Source organism: Perissodus microlepis, chromosome 14, assembly GCF_051167445.1.
Source record: "Perissodus microlepis isolate ML-2025 ecotype Zambia chromosome 14, ASM5116744v1, whole genome shotgun sequence".
NCBI classification, from domain to species: domain Eukaryota; kingdom Metazoa; phylum Chordata; class Actinopteri; order Cichliformes; family Cichlidae; genus Perissodus; species Perissodus microlepis.
In genome coordinates, this window is record NC_140474.1 from 26032711 (window position 1) to 26051731 (window position 19021).

At 42.9% G+C, this 19021-nt stretch overlaps 1 protein-coding gene across 12 annotated transcripts in view; it reads left to right on the forward strand.

The window, feature by feature from the left end:
• The first annotated feature begins 521 nt into the window (after positions 1 to 521).
• Positions 522 to 19021, forward strand: part of mecom (MDS1 and EVI1 complex locus) — a 125086-nt gene continuing 106586 nt past the window's right edge. For 10 of the 12 annotated variants that reach the window (XM_084950384.1, XM_084950391.1, XM_084950385.1 and 7 more), the window contains exon 1: positions 522 to 742. In XM_084950384.1, coding sequence (XP_084806510.1) covers positions 706 to 742 — 37 coding nt within the window. In that variant the 5' untranslated portion in view covers positions 522 to 705. The remainder of the gene's footprint in view (positions 743 to 19021) is intronic. The other 2 variants (XM_084950387.1, XM_084950388.1) reach the window with 1 other exon arrangement.

A 19021-nucleotide genomic window follows, 5' to 3' on the forward strand; every position in this document is an offset into this window, starting at 1 on the left:
TCGGCACTCCATAGATCCGGGGTGCTGACTGCACTGCAAAAAATAGCTATCCATCTTTTTTTAAAGACAAAAAAAGCGTGCAGGTCTCAATGTGAAAAACCTTTTTTTAATGTCTTTAAAAAGTACATAAAATCTATTGCATGAGGCAGAGTAACTAAAGTGAACTTGTTGGGAAAGTTTTCAGTCTAATTTTGTAGTGAATCGCCGCTTTATTTTTTAATCCAGGGGGTTTTGTTTTGTTTTTTTGTTTTTTTTATCAAAATACATAGGAGCGTAAGTCTTCCATCTAATGAATAGACTTCAATTTAAAAGTTTTGTAAAGTTTTGGGGTTTTAAAAAAAAGAAGAAAGAAATAACACACGGCTAAATGTGAAACATCAACTCTTGACATTTTTTGCAGTGTGCCCCGCTTTCTCACTCTGTGGTCGTTTGAAAAACTGACACGAAATGAGATGTCCGCGATTCACTCATCTTGACCAGATCAGGTTAATATCAAAGTGATAAATCGTCCCAAACTTTTTCTGGCACTTGCTGCCGGCAGATTTCTGGCTGTGCGCATGTGCGAAGGTGTCCAGACTGACAATGCTGGAGAGATAGCGCGTTTGGATTGAGAAACCCAGAGAAAAAGGACAGAGAAAAAACAAAAAGGAGGAAAAAAAGATTGACGAAAAAATCCAAACAAACCCACGCCGAGAGACTGGCACCATGAGGTCCAAAGGCAGGGCACGGAAACTGGCCACGAGTAGGTGCAACATCCCTTTCTTTTTTCTCTTGAAACATGCCATCTTATATACCTATAGACTGTCGCTGTTATCACTGCTTCTATTAATAGTTTCTGTTACGATTTCGTTTCCACGAGGAGACCCGAACCCTCACTTTCACCCGCTTAAAAACAAGAAAAAAGAGCAAACCGTGATGTTGTCGCGAAGAAAATAATTAAAGTCGAGCAGAAGTAGAGCGTAAACTTTACAGTTGAGGGTGCGATGGAGGAACTTTGTGCAAGGCGTCCGCTCCAGTATTGGAATTGCTCGTTGCATGTAGTGGGCGCTGTAGTGTAACGTGGTGTATTGCGAGTTAAAAAATCCCATGTCCAGTGCATCGGCAGTTGTGTTGCACTCGCTGCACGCTGCTGCTGTGGGCTGCGGGTCACTTCACTTTCCCGGGAGAAACTTGGAAAAACAAGTAAAGCGAAAGTGGAGCGAAACGAGGAGAAAACGGCGATTTAGCGACGCTAAAATGATTCGGGGAGTTTCCTTTCTTTCTTTCTTTCTTTCTTTCTTACTTTTTTTTAAAAGTCTTGTTAGTGTGTTTGAGTCACGCAGTTCATTCCGGAGGTCTTATTAATATATAATTTGTAGCATTTGCTAAATTCTGTGTCACCTGTGAATAAAAGACATTGAGACGTGTATATTTTATATTACTTTTAACGCTACAGTGTTACACTTTACGGACTTTAAAGTTTAGATTCATCACTACAGGATGCAGGCTTCTTACGAATGCAAAATCCATTCAGGATGAAATGATAACTTGAAATATCCACTGATGTTTGATTAAATTAAATGCTACCGTCGTCGTTTATTTACTTGCTTGAACCTAATTAACTTCATGGAATGAGATGATCATGCTACAATAATTTTCAAAATGTTTAAAAGAAATGCGGTTCTGTGCTGCGTTCGCTCTCTTTTTAGTTGTGACGCTGTTTTTTTTGTTTTGTTTTATGTCTAAATGTAAGATGCGTTTATGCCTTCACCTTGAATTGTAATGCAAACTCTGGCAAGTCACATCCAAGAAGGCTACAGTGCAATGACCGAGGCCTGCAAGATTTCAGGTGTTTACAGAAATGTTCATATTGAGGAGGTTTACTGCGTTTAAAGATCTGCGCGTATGTCGTTGGAGTTCAGCTACTTGCACGGAATAAAACGGTGTAATTGTAATTTGTGAAACGCCCCGGGCAGCTGGTCATTAACGAGCAGGCTCCACAGAAGTTTTTTTTAAGACTGCACGTGGTCAGGTGAAACCGAGTTCTAATGTAATTATTTGTCCGCACAGAAATGCAGCATAATGCGGACAGTCTGATGAAGCTTAATTGACGTATTCTAAATATATAAACTGCTTCACTGACCTTCTGGAGCTTCAGAAAATCCTGTGACTCCTGTGAAGATGGTGCACAGGTTATGTAAACACACAGAACGTCATCGTGCACAGTACAAAAACAGCCCTGTGAGTTTTTTATTGTTATTATTTATGATTTTGTTTAGAAATGCAGAAAACGAGCAGCTGCGCGGAACAACTGCACCAACTTTCTTTGCACACAATTAAAGCTACAATGAAGTTAGAAGGTCAAATTCTTCTGTGATTATTATTTTCGAGGTAATTTCTAACTGTTAAGTAAGAATGGGGAAATGTTTTGGCCCCCGGAGCAGCGGGCCCGCTCTGGCCATCAGCCAGGTCTGCACAGTGTCAACAGTGAATATTTAAATTCCCAGACCCCTCATAAGGGCTCTGCTGGTAAATGCGTTCAGTGTGTGCCTCCCTCCTTGCAAAACAGTCGTGCATTTCTTTTTTTTAAATTTAAGTGCCTGTAATACAGGAGGTGATGGAGAGGTGGTAAACGTGAGCGTGATTGATGAAGGCTGACTGATTAGTCCGCACGTCCAGATGTAATGCGGTGCGCCACAAAAAAACTCCCCAACTACGCTAAGCCAAGGCGTGCAGGCCGCACCCCGCGGTGAAATGTTAGCCACAGAAAGATGGACGGGGCTTTGGTGATCCAAACTAGCTCGGTGTAGGCCTAATTAAAGGTTCACTTAGCATTTTTGAGTCTCGATAAATACCGTTTCGTTATAATGCGTTCGGAGTGCTATGATAATTTGCTAGGAATAATTACAGTAGCGATTAATCTACCAAGACCAGCCTAGAGTAACCATAGCACGCATCTGAATTCAAGCAAACTAGACAATTAAGTGAATAAAAATATTTGGAAGTTTAACAAGTGCCAGCAGAGCAATCAAATACAACGTGTCTCCCAAGGCAGGCACTATTTGGTAAGCCTAATCATTTTCACTTTTACCACAATATTCCGTCAGTCATCACTCAGTCTCCAGAAATGTGGAGCCATAACGCTTTTTAGATGGGTTATCGCCCTTGTGTGTGTGTGTGTGTGTGTGTGAATGTGGGAGGGAGGGGTCTCGCTGGGCCTCGGTGTCCGTCAGCGCCTCTCTTCTCGGTCTTGGGAGAAGTGCGTCGTCCTCCCCACATTGTGCAGTGGGCCATGCATCTCGCGTTTGTCTGGCGGAGCTCATTAAAACGGTTAATAGATTGGCCCATTTAAAAGGTGAGAGGGAGCGGGCTGGCGCGAGGAAAGTGAAATAGAGACCCCATTAAACGGCCCTTGTTGTCCCGGAGCGGCGCTCTTTGCCTGCGCTCCGCTTGGTGCCAAAGCTCTGTATACAAATGTCCCATATCGCCTTCAGTAATGGCCTGGGTCAAGAATCATTGGGGCCCTAGGCAGAAGTTACCCCCTTCTGTTGTCCTCCTTAGTTAACTGTTGCTTTGAACTTTTATTTCTGATGTAATAAATAACAGTAGAGGCAAATCCTCATATGGAAATCAGGGCCTACTATCACTTCAAACAAAGACAAAAACATATATATATATATATATATATATATATATATATATATATATATATATATATATATGTATATATAAAAGCAGATTTTAAATGAGCACGGGAAAGATAACTCATTGCATCTGTAACAAGGGAAAACAAGGATTGGCTCACATTGTTGGCAATGTAACATCTTTTAAAACACTTTTGTTGCAGGATGTATCTGAAGGCCTGCATGTATGATTCAGAAATGACACACTGCTGGTGTTTCTGAGTTTATTTAATGGCTTTAGATGAATGTTTGTGTGGCACATATGAGAAATGCTTGTTTGAATGAGTGTAAAATGTTTCTGTTAATACATTTAAGGCTACATTCTAATTTATGTGCAACCCTTACAAAAAAGAAAGAAAAAATCCTTGAACAACTACAATATCGTCAGAAAACTGCTGTCAAACCAAGTGTGAAATGTATCCCAGTCACATAAGTCGAAACACACACTCGTATGTACACAAGCAGCTTGTTTGGGGTGTATCGGTGGAGTTTTGCAGCATTTGCATGTCTGTCTGTGTATTTGTTGGTTGAATATGGGCTGTGGGAGGCAGTTTGACTCTGACCAGGACCTTCTCATCTATCAACATCCCCATCTGTCTTACATGTCTCCCCCCCCCTGCCCTTACGATGGGCAAAGCCCTCACCCGCCCACCCTCACCCCTCTTCAGAAAATGGCTTCTTTGGAAGGTCTCTGATGTTAATGAGTCGTCCAGGACTTAGTCTCGCAGCTGTAAACAGAGAGCTGACGAGGTTAGTGGTTTGTTTATACACTGTTGTCACCCACTTGAAGGATGGCCTCTGTCCCAAGCAAGTAGGGAGCTTCCAAGCCTCATCATGAGTCCCCTCTCAGGCCCTGACACAGTGGCCCTGCCCCAGGGGGTTTCACTCCCACTTCTCCAACTGTAGTCCCTGCTTTCTTACATCTCAGACCATCGTGAATAAAAGGAATTTCATAAAGCCGTGTTTGTACGCTGATGGTGGTGTGTGTGTGTGTGTGTGCGTGTGTGTGTGTGTGGGTGCTGATGCAGCGACCCAGACAGGGCAGTGTGGGAACACCAAGGGATGGATGGAGGGAGGGGGTGTGCAGCACCATGTCAAGCCTGGGAACCACTGTGTGTTTACCACAGGGAAACTGTACCAGTGCAGAACAATGAGTGAGCCTTACCCCTTCTAAATAAAAAAACGCATTTCTGCTTTCTTCTTCCCCCTAAAGGTCATGGAGTTAGAGATAGGGAGTCCACACAAAAGCCTCCAGTCTGTCGTCAGTCTGGTCTGGCCCCGTACGGTGCCAAGACTGAGGTCATTATCAACAGAGCAGTCCCGAGCTAAGCATATTTTTATAGATTGTGTGTGTATGTGTTTGCTTGGGAGCGAGGTGAACATGTGCATGCGCTTATTTGGTCAGGGCTGTGTGCACGAGCGATTCTTTGGCGTGCGTGTATGCGCAAAACAAAAGGCAGCGTGCAGAGTGCACAGAGCGCAGTTGTCGAATGTGAGACGTGCTGCAGTTTCTTTCATCGCAAATTAGTCTGAGATAAATGGCATTTTGCTGCGCTGAAAAGTTTACCCAGACATCAAACTGATTTGTGTGTCGTTATGATGTCCGAAGAGATATAACGTCAACAGACTGCTGATGGTGCACTTCACCCAGGCTATTAATGAGGCGGTGTGAAATTAGCACGCCTCGGCATGCTTGGAGGAGAGATGTTTGTTAGCTAATTAAAGAAACTCAATCATTTTATATGCGCCAATCAATTACCTGGAGCAGGTGGTAGAAACAGAACCCGACACTATGTCCTTATGTCTCACATCAGCTAACTACCCTAACTCACTTTACTACATTGTTGAGTGCTTTTATGGCCAGGAAGGCTAAACATTTGATATGACTCTTTGGTAGCTGCCAGTATACATGTGTAGCACTTCGCTGGACTGTTATTAGTTTAAAGGTAGCTGCCCAATCATGTTACATATGTACCTTTTTTGAAGATGTCTGATTAATCATGTTTGACTTTATTCACCTTTCATCTTTAACCCAAACAGGATGTTGCGAGTATAGAACACAGAATTATCAATTTTATTCCAGTATTTTAATGACCCGTATGCTTGTTTCGTACATCTCCAAACTTTGTCTTGAGACAGTGATACACTACTTTGTACTGACAGGTGTTCGTGGAATTGCTTATGGACATTGTATTTTAATGGCTGTGCTGCAAGGGTGATAGAGAGAATAGTGCTTACACACTGGAGGGAGCACATAGCTATAAACAGGAATTACCCAACAATCGTTTTGTGAATGTGTTGATAACAGTGTGTTCCAGCACTGCTCGGGGATCTCCCTGGGTGGAGCAGGCTGGCCCAATGGAAGGAACGAGCTCAAGAGTTGTTTCTGATTACCAGGGGACAAAACAGGGCATCGGGTCTTGTGCAGAGACAGGACAGACCCGATGTAGTCAGATGTGCGCATGCATGTGTTTGTGTGCTATGTGTATGTGATTCCTGTACACCTTTTATCTGTGCTACAATAAGCCCCCCACTCCCTTCCCACTCTGGACCCTGAGGCTCATTAAGGGGTGACCTCTCACCTTTTCAGGACGGGAGAGATGAGGGGAGGAGATGTGATCAAAGCTGGGCCCTTCCTGATGAAGTTTGGACTGCAACGCAGCCACCTGATTGGATCTGATAGCGGCTGCCTTGCCTGTGTTAAGTGTTGAAATAGTGATGTTAGAGAGGAAGACATGAGGACGAAAAGTCACGAAAAGTTCTGAATTCGCTATTAACTTGTAGCAACACTGCAGGGTGATACATTTAAATATGCAACACATTTATTCTTATTTTTTGGGGTACACAGCACCTTAATTTTATACAACAGAAATAAATTCAAACTGTAGGTATTGTTTATATATTTATTTATCTTTTTGCTTGTGTGTTCAGGTGAACTAGATTTTTTGGCCAAGTCTCTCACAGATGCTTGTTTTCTTAAACATTAAACACTTCTCAGATTCTGTCGTTGCTGATGTATGCTCCATCCGTGTTCATCTCATCTAGTGCCTTATCTCTGAAAAGGGAAGTCCATGTCCCTGTCCTCAGAGGTCTGTCTTGATGATTTCTCCAGTGTGCATGTGTGCGTCTGTATAAATTGTGCACTTCACGTGTGTGTATCGCTGCTGCTGGTCAGCCAGGGTCACAGCAGAGAAAAGAATGTGACTGTGGAAAAGAATGCTGTGCTGATTAGCGCCGCTTACCTGTAAGTGAACTGGACGTGCCGGCATGTGATGAGACCGAGGAAACAAGGGAACAATAGGACAGTAGAGATTCTTTTCCACGCCACATTCCAGCGATCCAGCAACCCGGGACCCCTGCTTGGAGCTTTGATGAACCCTCCTCGCAGCTTCCTGGGATTGTCGCTCCTCCACAAACACAAAAACACAAAGTGGCCGGTGAGTGGGGCCAGGGAAGAGAGAACACGGCCCTCCTCAGGATGTCCTGTTTTGATTAGCGTTAGCATCCTAAAAGCACCATAGAAATATTTTTCTAACACGGAGAAGAGCTTAGTGGTGACACATCCACTTCTTTCCACGCTGTGACCTCCGAGGTCACATACACTACAATGAGCCAGAAATCAAAGAGGTGTTCCTCGCATGGTGATGTGACTGGGAAATCATGTGCGGAAAACAAGGCGATAAAGTGATGGGGAGAGCTTTCACGGTGCGTCAACAGGTGTCAAGAGTTTGTTAGGCCAAGGCTTTTACAGTTTTCCAAGCAATAGCTTATAATGTCTGGAATTACTAAGTCAATAAAAGTTGTGTTTCAAGTTGAAAATAAATAAATGTCTAAGTGTGATTAAAGTCACAATTCACTGCCTCTCTAATCCATTTATAACTGCTACGGCATTTTATAAACTGTTAACTTAATATATTATTTACTCGTAATACTTTTAAGAAACACAGTTGTATGATACTAAAGTCATAAAAAATTTAATACCTAAATCAAAATGAGTAAGTGTGGTGTTTTCACTTTACTGAAATTCCCAATTAACTTGCAGTACTTTTCTTTAAGCAAGTTCTGCAGTACTGTATTCTAAGCTGTATTCTCTTATGCACAACGTGCTCTTTCAGCAGCCTGTACTACATCTTTTTTGTCTCTTGTGGAATCAGAGAGCAGTGAAGCATTACAGCATGGTCTGTTGTTTTGCTGGTGCTTGAGGGCTTTAGTTTGACAGGAGGGCACCACTTTGTTCACCTCAGTGTCCACAGGCAACCCCTCGGGACCTCGAGGCATGGACGTCTCTGTCAGGGCTGTGGCAAGACTGGGGCGATGGGGGGCCCCTCTGCTCGCTGGGTCAGTGGGCAAGCTAATCGATTTTATCTCCGTTTCACACACCACGCCAAACCCCTACTGGCCTGATATTCACATGTTCACTGTTCAGAGGATTATGGGCCTTCCATCTCCCGTCTATCTTTTTTTCCTCTTTCACTTTCTCTTTTTTTCCCCTTCTTTGGTGTTTCTTATGTTTCCCATTTGTCTTTCTTCTACTATGTTTTGTCTACTGTCTACCATCATCTCTATTTCCCTCCCCCTTGTTCCAGCTTAGTTCCCTAAGTAGAGAGCATTTTACAGAGCACTCGCAAATTGTGTATCCTCCATTTTCTTGAACATTTTTGATGTGTCAAAGATTCCGTTTTAATCAAGCCCATTAACCTACACCAAATAACCCATAAATACAGTGTAGTATGGCACACATATATTTTAAGGCTTTATTTCTAGTGCATGTCACTCATGAAATCCAAGAAACTCTTTCTTGACCTGTTGATTAAAATACTGTGAGATATCAAATTGTTTGTGAAATACTTTAAAGGGCTCTGAGTGCACCTTGAAAAACAACGACCTAAGCAGTTGTGAAATCAAACAAGTGTGAAATCACTATACCTCCGTCTAGAGTTGGATTTCATGTTAAAACATGAAGAAACTAAGAAAGAGGGCACTTGGTCAGAGAAGCATAAAAGAACTCAACAGTAACTCACTAGTTATCCTTCTCACCACCACTCATTTTGTGAGGCTTACATGGTGAAATGACTTGAGTAGCAGGATCCACTCTGGAGTAAAACGTATGTATTTGCCACGTAACTTTGAAATGACAGAGAGTATAGGGAAGATGAGTCTCTGGTGTGATATAACTAAAGTTAAATCCTCTCCTCCAGTGACTGAACTGCCAACCTTCTGATCAGTAGATGACACACGCTACCTCCTGAGCTACAGCCACCCCAACATTCCCTAGCAGCAGATATGGGTAAACTGGTCAGAATTAAGTTTAGGTTGTATGATAAATACAAAACAAAACTGGCCTCAGAGTGACCTCAGGCTGGGAAAATGGTCCACTTTTCAGTGCACGATGCAATAATAGATTGATAAAAAGGAAGAAACATGTTTTCACTGTGTCATTAGGTTTGTGATTGGTGAGGAAAAATCTAGTTTTGCATGTTTAAAATGTAATCTTCAATACAAAAAGTGTGCAAGAAGTGGGTCTGAAAACTTCCTGAATTTACTGCAGATTTTTCTTTCCATGCCCGTCTCCATGTTGGCACTTCCCTTGAGGGAGGCTGGTAGCCAGGAGGAGGAGCCCCTGTTTCCTTGGTCATTCCTCTGGATAAGAGTTGGAACAAGGGAATGAAAGCTTTGGGAATGGTCTGGAAACTTCCCATTCATCAGTGTAAGGAGATACTGCGCTGACAGTTAGCAGACGGCCAGCCAAGTACAACACGGGACAGCCGCGTGGGCCTGCAGTGTTCAGCTTAACAGACAAAGTGAGAGAGACCAGACCAAACACCCTACTCATCTCTGTTCAGGGAAATAACATATGTTAACATTTCGGGCGTTTATTCTGATTCTCTTGCTCGGAGTTACTCAAGTGTGAACAGTAGAGTAAGTGAATGATTACGGGTGCAATCATAACTAATTTAGTAATATAGAAGAACGCAGGGCAAGTATAGCGCAGCAGATAAATAATGATTACGTTTACATGGAGAAGAAAGAGGGATGTGGTTAGGTTGAGTTATTTTAAAAATGGACAAATTGTTTTACTTTTCAAGGTTCTCAAAGCATTTAGAGTTATGTACTTAGGTTCTTGTTTCTTTAGCTTCTCTTGCGTAATCTTTCACTTTATGTTTCCCAGCACCCACTGCAGTGGGGCAGGATTAATGCATGCCTTTGGGCTCGTACATGTATGAAAGACATGCTTTATATGTATTCATAAGCACATGCAGTACTGTGTTTGAAAATTTGACAAACCCTACAAGAAATCTGGACACAGCATATTTACAAATGCAGACATGTACCTGTGGACACGTACCTGATGTGGGACAGAGGATTGGCAGGACAGCAGTTTGGGGCAATGCAGGTGTGAGTCTGTGTCTCTCTGCCCGGCCATTAATCGCTGCCATCTGACAGTTCAATCTACGAGAGGCCGAAAGGAGCAGCCGGCTGGTTACCAGTGCAGGTCATTACTGAGCACGGAGGCAGCGAATCGCATCAGCGATCAATGACAAAGGCTGTAGTAGGGGCCAGAGCAAAAAAGTGAAGGAGAAGCAGAGCGAGGTAGAGGTGAGGAAGATATCGGGTGAGAGAGGCAATGGAAATGTAAGGATGAAGGGAGGGGAGAGGAGCGATATGGCGGGATGGTAGTAGTTATGCTTCTGAAGGTCAGTTCTTGGTTGTGGAGTGGATGACAAACAGGCTGTCAAGTGCCAAGAAATGGATATATTCATCCAGTGCTGCACACAAACACGCACAAAAAAAGCTTCTTGCACGTGCATGCACATAAATGTGCACAGACACAGTCACTGCCATGCAATTTGATTGAGAATGCAGCAAGGGAATTTAGTGAGAGCCATTGTTTTATGAATTCCATATACAAGGTGTTGGCAGTCGGCGCCACCCTTTTAGTGGTCAGTCCGGGGTGCGCTGTAGTAAAAGTAATGGCTGGCTGCAAGTAAAAAAAAATCTGTTAATGAAATCACCACAACTCCTTCGGCCCTGCTCCACTACCAGCCACGTTACCATGAGAACAGCTGCCATGGCACGGTCCGTCCAGTGGCGTTTACTCAACCCCAAGATGTCAAACACAGTCTGCAGCCCACCTCCACCCCCCACCCCATCCCACTACAGAAAGAATGCTTTACGCTTTATGACATTTATCATACTCCATAACTCAGTTAATGTCATGTTCACATTCTCACCCATGTTTTCCTTACAAAAAAAAAAGGAAAAACAGTTAAAGAAGGAATTAATTGACATTATGGGTGACAGTATTTGGCTAGCGCTCTGATAAAACAACAGGGAGATCTCTCTTTTTCTCCCCAGAGACCTAGAATAGCAGAACTGGCTGTTTATACTGCACTATCTCTCAGCAGATCGCTGGCCTTCTCAGTGATTCACACACACACACACACACTTACGCACACTGGCCATCCCAGCATGGACACCACTGAGTGATGATGAGTCATTATAGAGATGGTGCCCTTCGACCTCCTCGAGTCTTTATGGATCACTCTCTGGCAGAATCATATTCCCTAATGCCAAGTTCCTGTCCATCTGTCTGCTTGTCTGTCAGACATTCAGGCCCCTTAGTCTGTCTTTTTCGCTCTCTCTTCTCTGTGTTTCACACACCAATACATCCCAGACATCCCTGTCTCTGTTTATTTAAATAACAAGCAAGAAAAAATATATCTTTTTCCCATTACCAAATGTTTGAATCTGATCATTTTCCTGCATTTTATAGTGCAAATAATGGACAGACACTGAAGTGTGGAGTTATTCTAAGATCACTTTTAGACCAACCTTTAGGAAACTTGGAAAGTTGTCTGTTATCCAAGGGTGTGGTAGTTTGAAACATTAGTTATATCTATTTCTCCTAGCGTATTATGTTGAAATTGGCTTGCAGCATCTCTTTAGATGAATTCACACTAATCCAATACATCTCTTTGCATGCGACTGTGGTAATTCCTAACCGCGCAGAGGAGCAATTCAGCAAAGGAAAAGCAAAGGAAAGAAGTCAGTTTGGATTTATACACATATTTTTTGTTCTCTTATTCGATGTTACTTTGTTAATCCAATACTATCGCTCTGCCAAGGGTATTCCGTGTAGATCGGGCCGCTAATGTTTGTTGTGGGTGCTCGGATTTGATCCTTCTCTTGACAAATGCAATTTGTTTGGCCTGATTTGATCAGTTGTAGCATATTTCCTCGCAGGCGGGAGCATGTAAACCTCCCATACAAAAGGAGTTAAAATGTTTTTGCGCCTGCGAGAGGGGAAACTCTATTACAGGTGTTCTGGACCACAGAGCCCCGCTAGCTCTGATGAAATGCTCTTTGGGTGTTAATGCAATTCTGATTTCGCCTAGCCTGGAGACTAGCCACCTCGGGGGTTTTAAAACTGGCTCTGAAAAGCAAAAAACAAAGTCTAAGCTCTAGAGCATACAATTACAATGGTGGAAACTTTGAAGGACACTTCCCGATGAAACATAGTAATCTCTCTCGGGTCACCAGAGAATGATACTATATAATTTTGGTAATGTTTTTGTGGAATAAGCATTGCTGTATGTTTACACAGTGATGCAGCAAGCACTGGTGAACAAAGCCAGTGAAGCAGGCATAAGCATGAGCTTTTGATTTAGGTCCGTCTTTCTGGTAAGAGTAATTTGTGTCGCTTTGCAAGAAGATTGAATGTCATTTAACATGTACCTGTACCCAGTCTAGCTAATGCCAAAACTCACCACTGACAAACTTTTCATCTCACAGCCTGCAGGAGAGTTGCTACTTTCACTAATAACTTCTATAAATTTAAAAATGTGAATGATAGCTTCCGTGTACAGCCGCCTTCACCAATCAGTCACTTTCACTCAATACATCATGTAGTTACATTTTACACGATGTGTGTGTGTGTGTGCATGTCTTGCTTATTAGTATTAGCTTCACTGTGTTCAAACAGCAGTACTGTAGCCACCGTCTCTTTGTTCGAATCACCTCCCCTACTTTCAGCATTCATTAGCTAATTGCTCACTACAGTTGTCCCCAGATTTATACACCACTGAAAATTCAATTGCCCTGCAAAACAAGTGACCCATTCCACCCCCTGGGGGATTCAGAGACATAGGGTGTATGCTAGCTGTCACGCAGCCAGCTAGCTCAGGGCCCCCACAGATCAAATACAGGTATGATTTATGTCCGCTGTCTCAGACTTCACACTGCATGTTCGCTTGCACTGGAAATGTTGGCCAAATCCAACAGCAGAAGTAATTTGTCTCCTTATGTGTGGGAGGTGAGGGTCAGAGGTCAGTGAAATGAAAATGACCAGACTGTATTTAATTGTTGTATCTATTTGTGGTTTGAGACAGGATGTCTGTCTGAATGTCTATCTGTCTGTTTGTCCATATGTCTCACTCCTGTCTTGGCGCCATGTTTTGTGTCTGCGGGTCAAGACCCCCTGGCTGCAGTCAGCCATTATGGGCAATGATATGATCCAGCAGGAGCATAGGGTTCACTAAGGAGATATCTTTGGACCAGATAGCATCATTATCACAACAAGCTCTGGCCCTTAAAATCTGCATTTATGTTCCTATGCAAAACGATTCCTTAAAACATACAACTAGACAATTGATTCGTGTTAGTCTAGAATTGTTGTGTACTATTACCTGTGGCTCACTTTACATGTAAATGCTGTGAACGCAGCGAATGCGCTAATACTCCACTAATGTGATGCTTCGGTGCGATTTTGGCTGCAGCTTGGAACATCTGACAAGGTTAAGCCAGTAAATAGTTGAGCGAAATGCTTCCTGTGCGTGATTACATTTATCATGTATAATTATGAAGTTCTGCTCTGTCTACACACAGTGACCCTTGACCTTGAGTGCGACAGTTGCAAGCTGGTTGCCAGACACCTAAATGTGCTGTCCAGGTTATACTGCTTCACAAATCCCGATTTCCTCTCCTGGATCAAATATCCTTGGCTATCTGTCTATCTGAGCCCATTGATTTGAAAAATCCCTCCTTTTTAACAGAAGACTTCTTATTTGGACCTCCATTGTAAATGATGGAGGATTTTAAAAGGTGCTTTTTATTAAGATGTGACCATTTGGGTACTTTGATTTATTTGACACAATTATAGAAAGACCATGATTCTTTGAGAAAGCCCATGTGTTACACATGATAGTAAAAGTTCAAGTAATGTTGAGCCACTTTTACTACAGTTTTGCACATCATTGTTAAAACATTGTTAAACTTATCTAGCTAGCTATAATTCTGTGTCTTAAAGCTACGGTTTCTATGAAAGGTGTTCAACTGCTTAAGGGTCTGCACGTCTCCAACAATATTTCTTAAGGTACCATTGCAGTAATTTACAATACAATAACTTGAACAGCCTCTCACTAAATCCACATATAATTCACAGAGCCCTGGCTAAGCAGTGTCAGCAGTGTTGATTCTGTGTAAAACACCGCTAACCTCTTTCTCCGTGGCCCCTTTATTGCCCACAGACCGTACTTTTCTAATTATTTCAACTCTTCTTGAAATCTTAAACTTTCTTTCCTCCTCTGTTTTCTTCTCTTTACCTTCCCCTTGTCCTGTGCACTGCTCTGTCATTTGTTCTTCCTTTTCCTTTTCACTTGTACCCTTTTTGTGTTATAATTCCCACCTATTATTTCTGTCCCAAGCCCTCATTAGTCATGTCGCTGTCAGCCGCCAGCTGCAGACACACATACACACAAACGCACACACACACACATACCTGCACGTATTGCTGCACATGCACAGGTATGGAAGTCATCAAGGCAAGGTCAAAGGTCTGCCTCATTACCCAGCTCCAGTGAAAACTTTTGGTGTGTTTTATGCTCTGGTATCAGAATGCAGGAGGAGGGAAACGAGGGCAGGAAAACAGGGGGGGACAATGGGTATAGAAAAGTAAGATAATGAAGAAGACTAATGCGATTTTAGGAGGAAATGAAACACAAGTAACAGAGGGTTAGGGGGTAGTGGAACATGACAAAGCTCTCCTTTAGAGTTTTGTATCAATGATCGCCAACTCCACTTCATACCTATAAACTAAAAAAAAAAATAATAAGGAAAGGCAACAAGTTTGGATGGTTGAATCGAGCTTTGAGGATGAGAGGTCCCATGGTACACTAAACGTAGACGTTTCTGGCAGCATACATGACTGGTGTTTCCTGACATGAAACACAACATCTCAAAATAAAGTCATTAGGAGCAGTCCAACAGAAGCCCATTCATTCATTCATCCTCATTTACTCACACACACACATGTGGACGCACACCCTCTGTCTTTCTCTCTTTCAAACACACTCGCATGCAGAGACTCTGACGTGGGGCTCTGAGCCTACATGGGACATGATACGTTGACGTGTGACAGAAAGCAAAGCGCGAGTGTGGATGTGTGCACGCTCGAGTTCAGCCTGGGAGGTCAGAGATGTGTGTGTGCCTGTGCACGTGTGTGTGTCTGTGTGTGTCAGCTGCAAGCAGTCAGGGGGACACTGGTGATGCAGACTGACAGGGGACATAAACACTCAGTAGTATGCTGAAGGGGCCCATTGTCTCAGTCCCTGCCATGCCAGTCTGTCCGTGTAATGTAATGATCTGTCTCTGTATGTTTGTTTAATTGGCCAATCTGTTTCTGTCTGTCTTCTGATTCGTCTATCATCTACTTGAAAGCATTTTTTTTTCTCTTTCACAGTTCCTTTTTTTAAACCACACATTTCTGGAATAAGACCTTCTCATTTCAGGTCTTTGGATTGATCTGGAATTTCTTGGATGTTTCTTGCATGCGTGTCCTGTAACACGTGTTTTTTCTGCCGCTCCCCATCAGATCAATTCACATTAGCCATTAGGATGCACAGCCACAGATCAGGTATCTCAGGGCAATTTATATTGAAAAATAACATTCATGTGAAGAAACACACATGCATACACACAAACAATTGGAACTGTGGTCATAAATAATGTTACCATATGTGGTGCAGTGGCTGTTGCCACTGTTAAGTCCAGTCGTACAGAGCATGCAAGGGACTTATTAGTTGAGGGATTTCAGAGCTGTGGCTGAGCCCAGAAAGGAGGTAAAGGTGTGTGGAGGATATGAGATTTTTTGGGGGGTTGAGGTGCTTGGACTGTGATGAGGTGTGTGAGATTAATGGGAGTAAAGTTGTAAGAGAAGAGAGGAAAGTAGGGGATGAGGTGCTGTGGACATGCTGAGTGGCTGATGGGGATTTTTGTCTAGTGGTTGTGAAAAAACGGCATGCACACCCATGCTCGCTCACTGCTGATTAGAGGACGGCCATATTTCAAATTTACATATGGTCTGACCTGAATCTGAGAGTATGAGATCCTTAACCCAGTGCCCTGAAACACCACCCTTAAATGTCATTGTGCAATTTGAAACATGTGTGGATGTTGAATCCATAAGCTACTACTTATTTATTTATTTTCCTCTCCTGGTAAGATTTAATTGTCGAACAGAAATGCATGTGTTCATTCAGAGTGACAGGAAGTATATAAAATCTCACTTTGATGTTCAACAAACAACATCTTACACCTTTCTGGATGGTTACAAAATTACCTCATCCGGCTCTGAATTTGTCAAGCTGTTTGTTCAATCTGAATTTGCTGAGGAAACATTTTCAGAAATATTATTAGACTGCACGTATTCAGTAGTAACCTAGTAAATATGTAAAGTTTAAGTCCATACATCTTTTTTACAAAGTCTTGTTTATTTTTTCTCACAGTTATGGGTGCTGCCATGTTTAGATACAACCGCTACACTGTAGGAAGAATCCAGTAATATGTAGCCCAGTGACTGATACTGAAGAGGTTTTATAAAACCCTGTTCTCCATAAGGAGATACAAACTCTCTCTCACACACACACGGACACGGAAATGTCTACTTGGATGGCTTTCTCACTCTAGGCAGTGTCTGTTTATTGTAGATGAGGTGTGGATGTTTATACTCCTTGTATAGCAGTTTGGAGTGTGAGGTGATTCCACCAAGCTCCCGTGTGTATTATTTCTTCAGTTTGACTCTGGACTGTTTCTTACTTGTTCTTCAGATGTACTTAATTTCATTGCAACGCATATATGTTTGCAAAAGCCTTACTTATAAATGGTATACATGACTGGATAAATATGTGATTTGCTAATAGCATCTCATGTTGTATCTCTGAATTCACTTGAAATTGAAATTGGTTGAAATATATATAGCAAATGTAGAGTGAGTTAGATTTCACAACAGCAGTACTACATTATTTACTTGACCTTTAGTACTTAAAAAAAGGTCCAATACTAGATAGTGGCAGCAAGAAGAGGAGTCTTTTGTGGTTGGTATATCTGAGATTAGGTTCAGTCAACAGCAGAGCTGATCCAAATTAGCACCAAACGAATACTGTATAGATTGCTGAAATATTGTTGATATATTCTGAGATTTAAAAAGAAAAAAAAAGCACTTTTCATTAGCAAGCAGAATTAGCTCTCACTTTCATAAAGGGTTGGCGTAGATTATATATATATATATAATCCATGATGTCATCAAAGCACATTAGGGGCCACGGGGTCGCGGGGTTACATTGTATCATTAAACCAAAAATGATTTTGTTTGGATATCTTTTCACACTGTCGAACTTCTTTTCCCTCAGTTGCCTGTGCATTAGCGTTTGTATAAATACATCATGGAGGCGCGCACAATAACTGAGGAGGGATGGATGTCAGTGGTCAGAGCAGATAAGAATGACAAAGCTCTGCGCTAAGCCACGTCACCAGCAGGCCTCTCACCTGCCTGTCTGTCACACAGACGCACTCAACCATCACAGAGTGATTGTTTGGGCCCATGCGTGCGTGCGTGCGTGCGCGCGCGCGTGTGTGTGTGTGATTGATGTACTTTGCCTTCCATCAACTTTACACGCCCAACACCACCACCACCAATACCTCTTGTCTCACCTCAGTCTAGGCTATCAAGGAAACATGAGGCCTTGAGAGATAGCAGCGTGCTCTCCCAGCCGGCCCTCAGCCCGCTCTGTCTCTTTTTCTCTTCCTTGTGCCAGTCACCTACTGCTGTGGGAAAAGCAGAGGAGATGAGGCCTTAAAAAACAGATCATTGTCCGCCTCCTAGATTAAAGCCAGAGAATGTGAGCATTGTCCACTGAATGGCTAAACCTTCCTGCTGTCACTCAAATGCTGCTCTGAGCACTACTTCATGTCTAAGAGGCTTATCTGCACTGAAAGGCCCCTAGCTGCTCTGGGGAGAGAGGACGTAATGAAGCGTGTTTTTTTTTTCTTACTCTGTAGGGAGAAACCTGCTGCTGAGGGGGTGGTGGTGGGTGGTTTGGGGATTCAAGGGGTGGACATGGCCAGTGGGGCAGCTGCAGCAAGCCCCCCCCTCCCCCCTCCCCCCCCTCCCATCACCCTAAAGCCCCCACTTCTTCTAACTGCCCTGTTCGAAAGAATTGTCATTTATCTAGTCTCACATGAGAGGGAACTGCGTATACACGGGCTACAGGCTTTAACCACTGCAAGTGGGACGGGGGGACATGAGGACATTATGTGGGGACGTGCCCAGGGACCTGCCTGTTGTCCGCGCTCAGCCGTCTGTGGGGATGATCAGCAGGCTACTGATGTGGTCCTCTCTTTGTGCTCTGCTGTTTGAAAAGGGGAAAGTTTAAGTGCTGCTCGTATTCAGGGATGAGGGCTGACGGCCAGGCTGCTAGGGTTAGCTAAGCCCCGAGGCCTCAGGGTGTGCATGTGTGTGTGTATTTGTGTGTTTGTGCATGTGTGCTTACACCATTACTAGCTTGGAATAACCTTTGAGTTTCTTTGTCAGTAACACTTAAATGTATAAAACTGTGGGTTTTACTGCTTGTGTTACCTGAGCACCACATTGGATATTTGAGGATCGTTTTATCGATTTCTAATAAGTGGACACTATTGTTTAAAGTTGACTCCCAAAATGGGGCCAAGCATAATTAATTAGCATTAATTACCAGTTCAACACCAATGTGATAGGAGAGAAAAGGGAAATACAGACTTAGGAGGCTATAGCCTTTTTTTAATTATATTTTTTTATTATATTTTTTTTTTTTTTAGCTGATTCTGCTTAGTCTGGCATTAAACTTGGCTTTGGGTCTCCCACTTGTTGAGTTAAAGAGCATCAGTCATGATCTCTGCTACTATTGTAGCAGGGCACACGTGGGTTTCCCCCAGTGGGTCTAAATACTTGTTTCAGCATGATTTACAGTAGCCATCAGACCCTTAGCCCTGCTGTCCTTTTCTGTCTGCCTTCTGTTGCTCTGCTCATCAGTGTCTGGGTCATGACG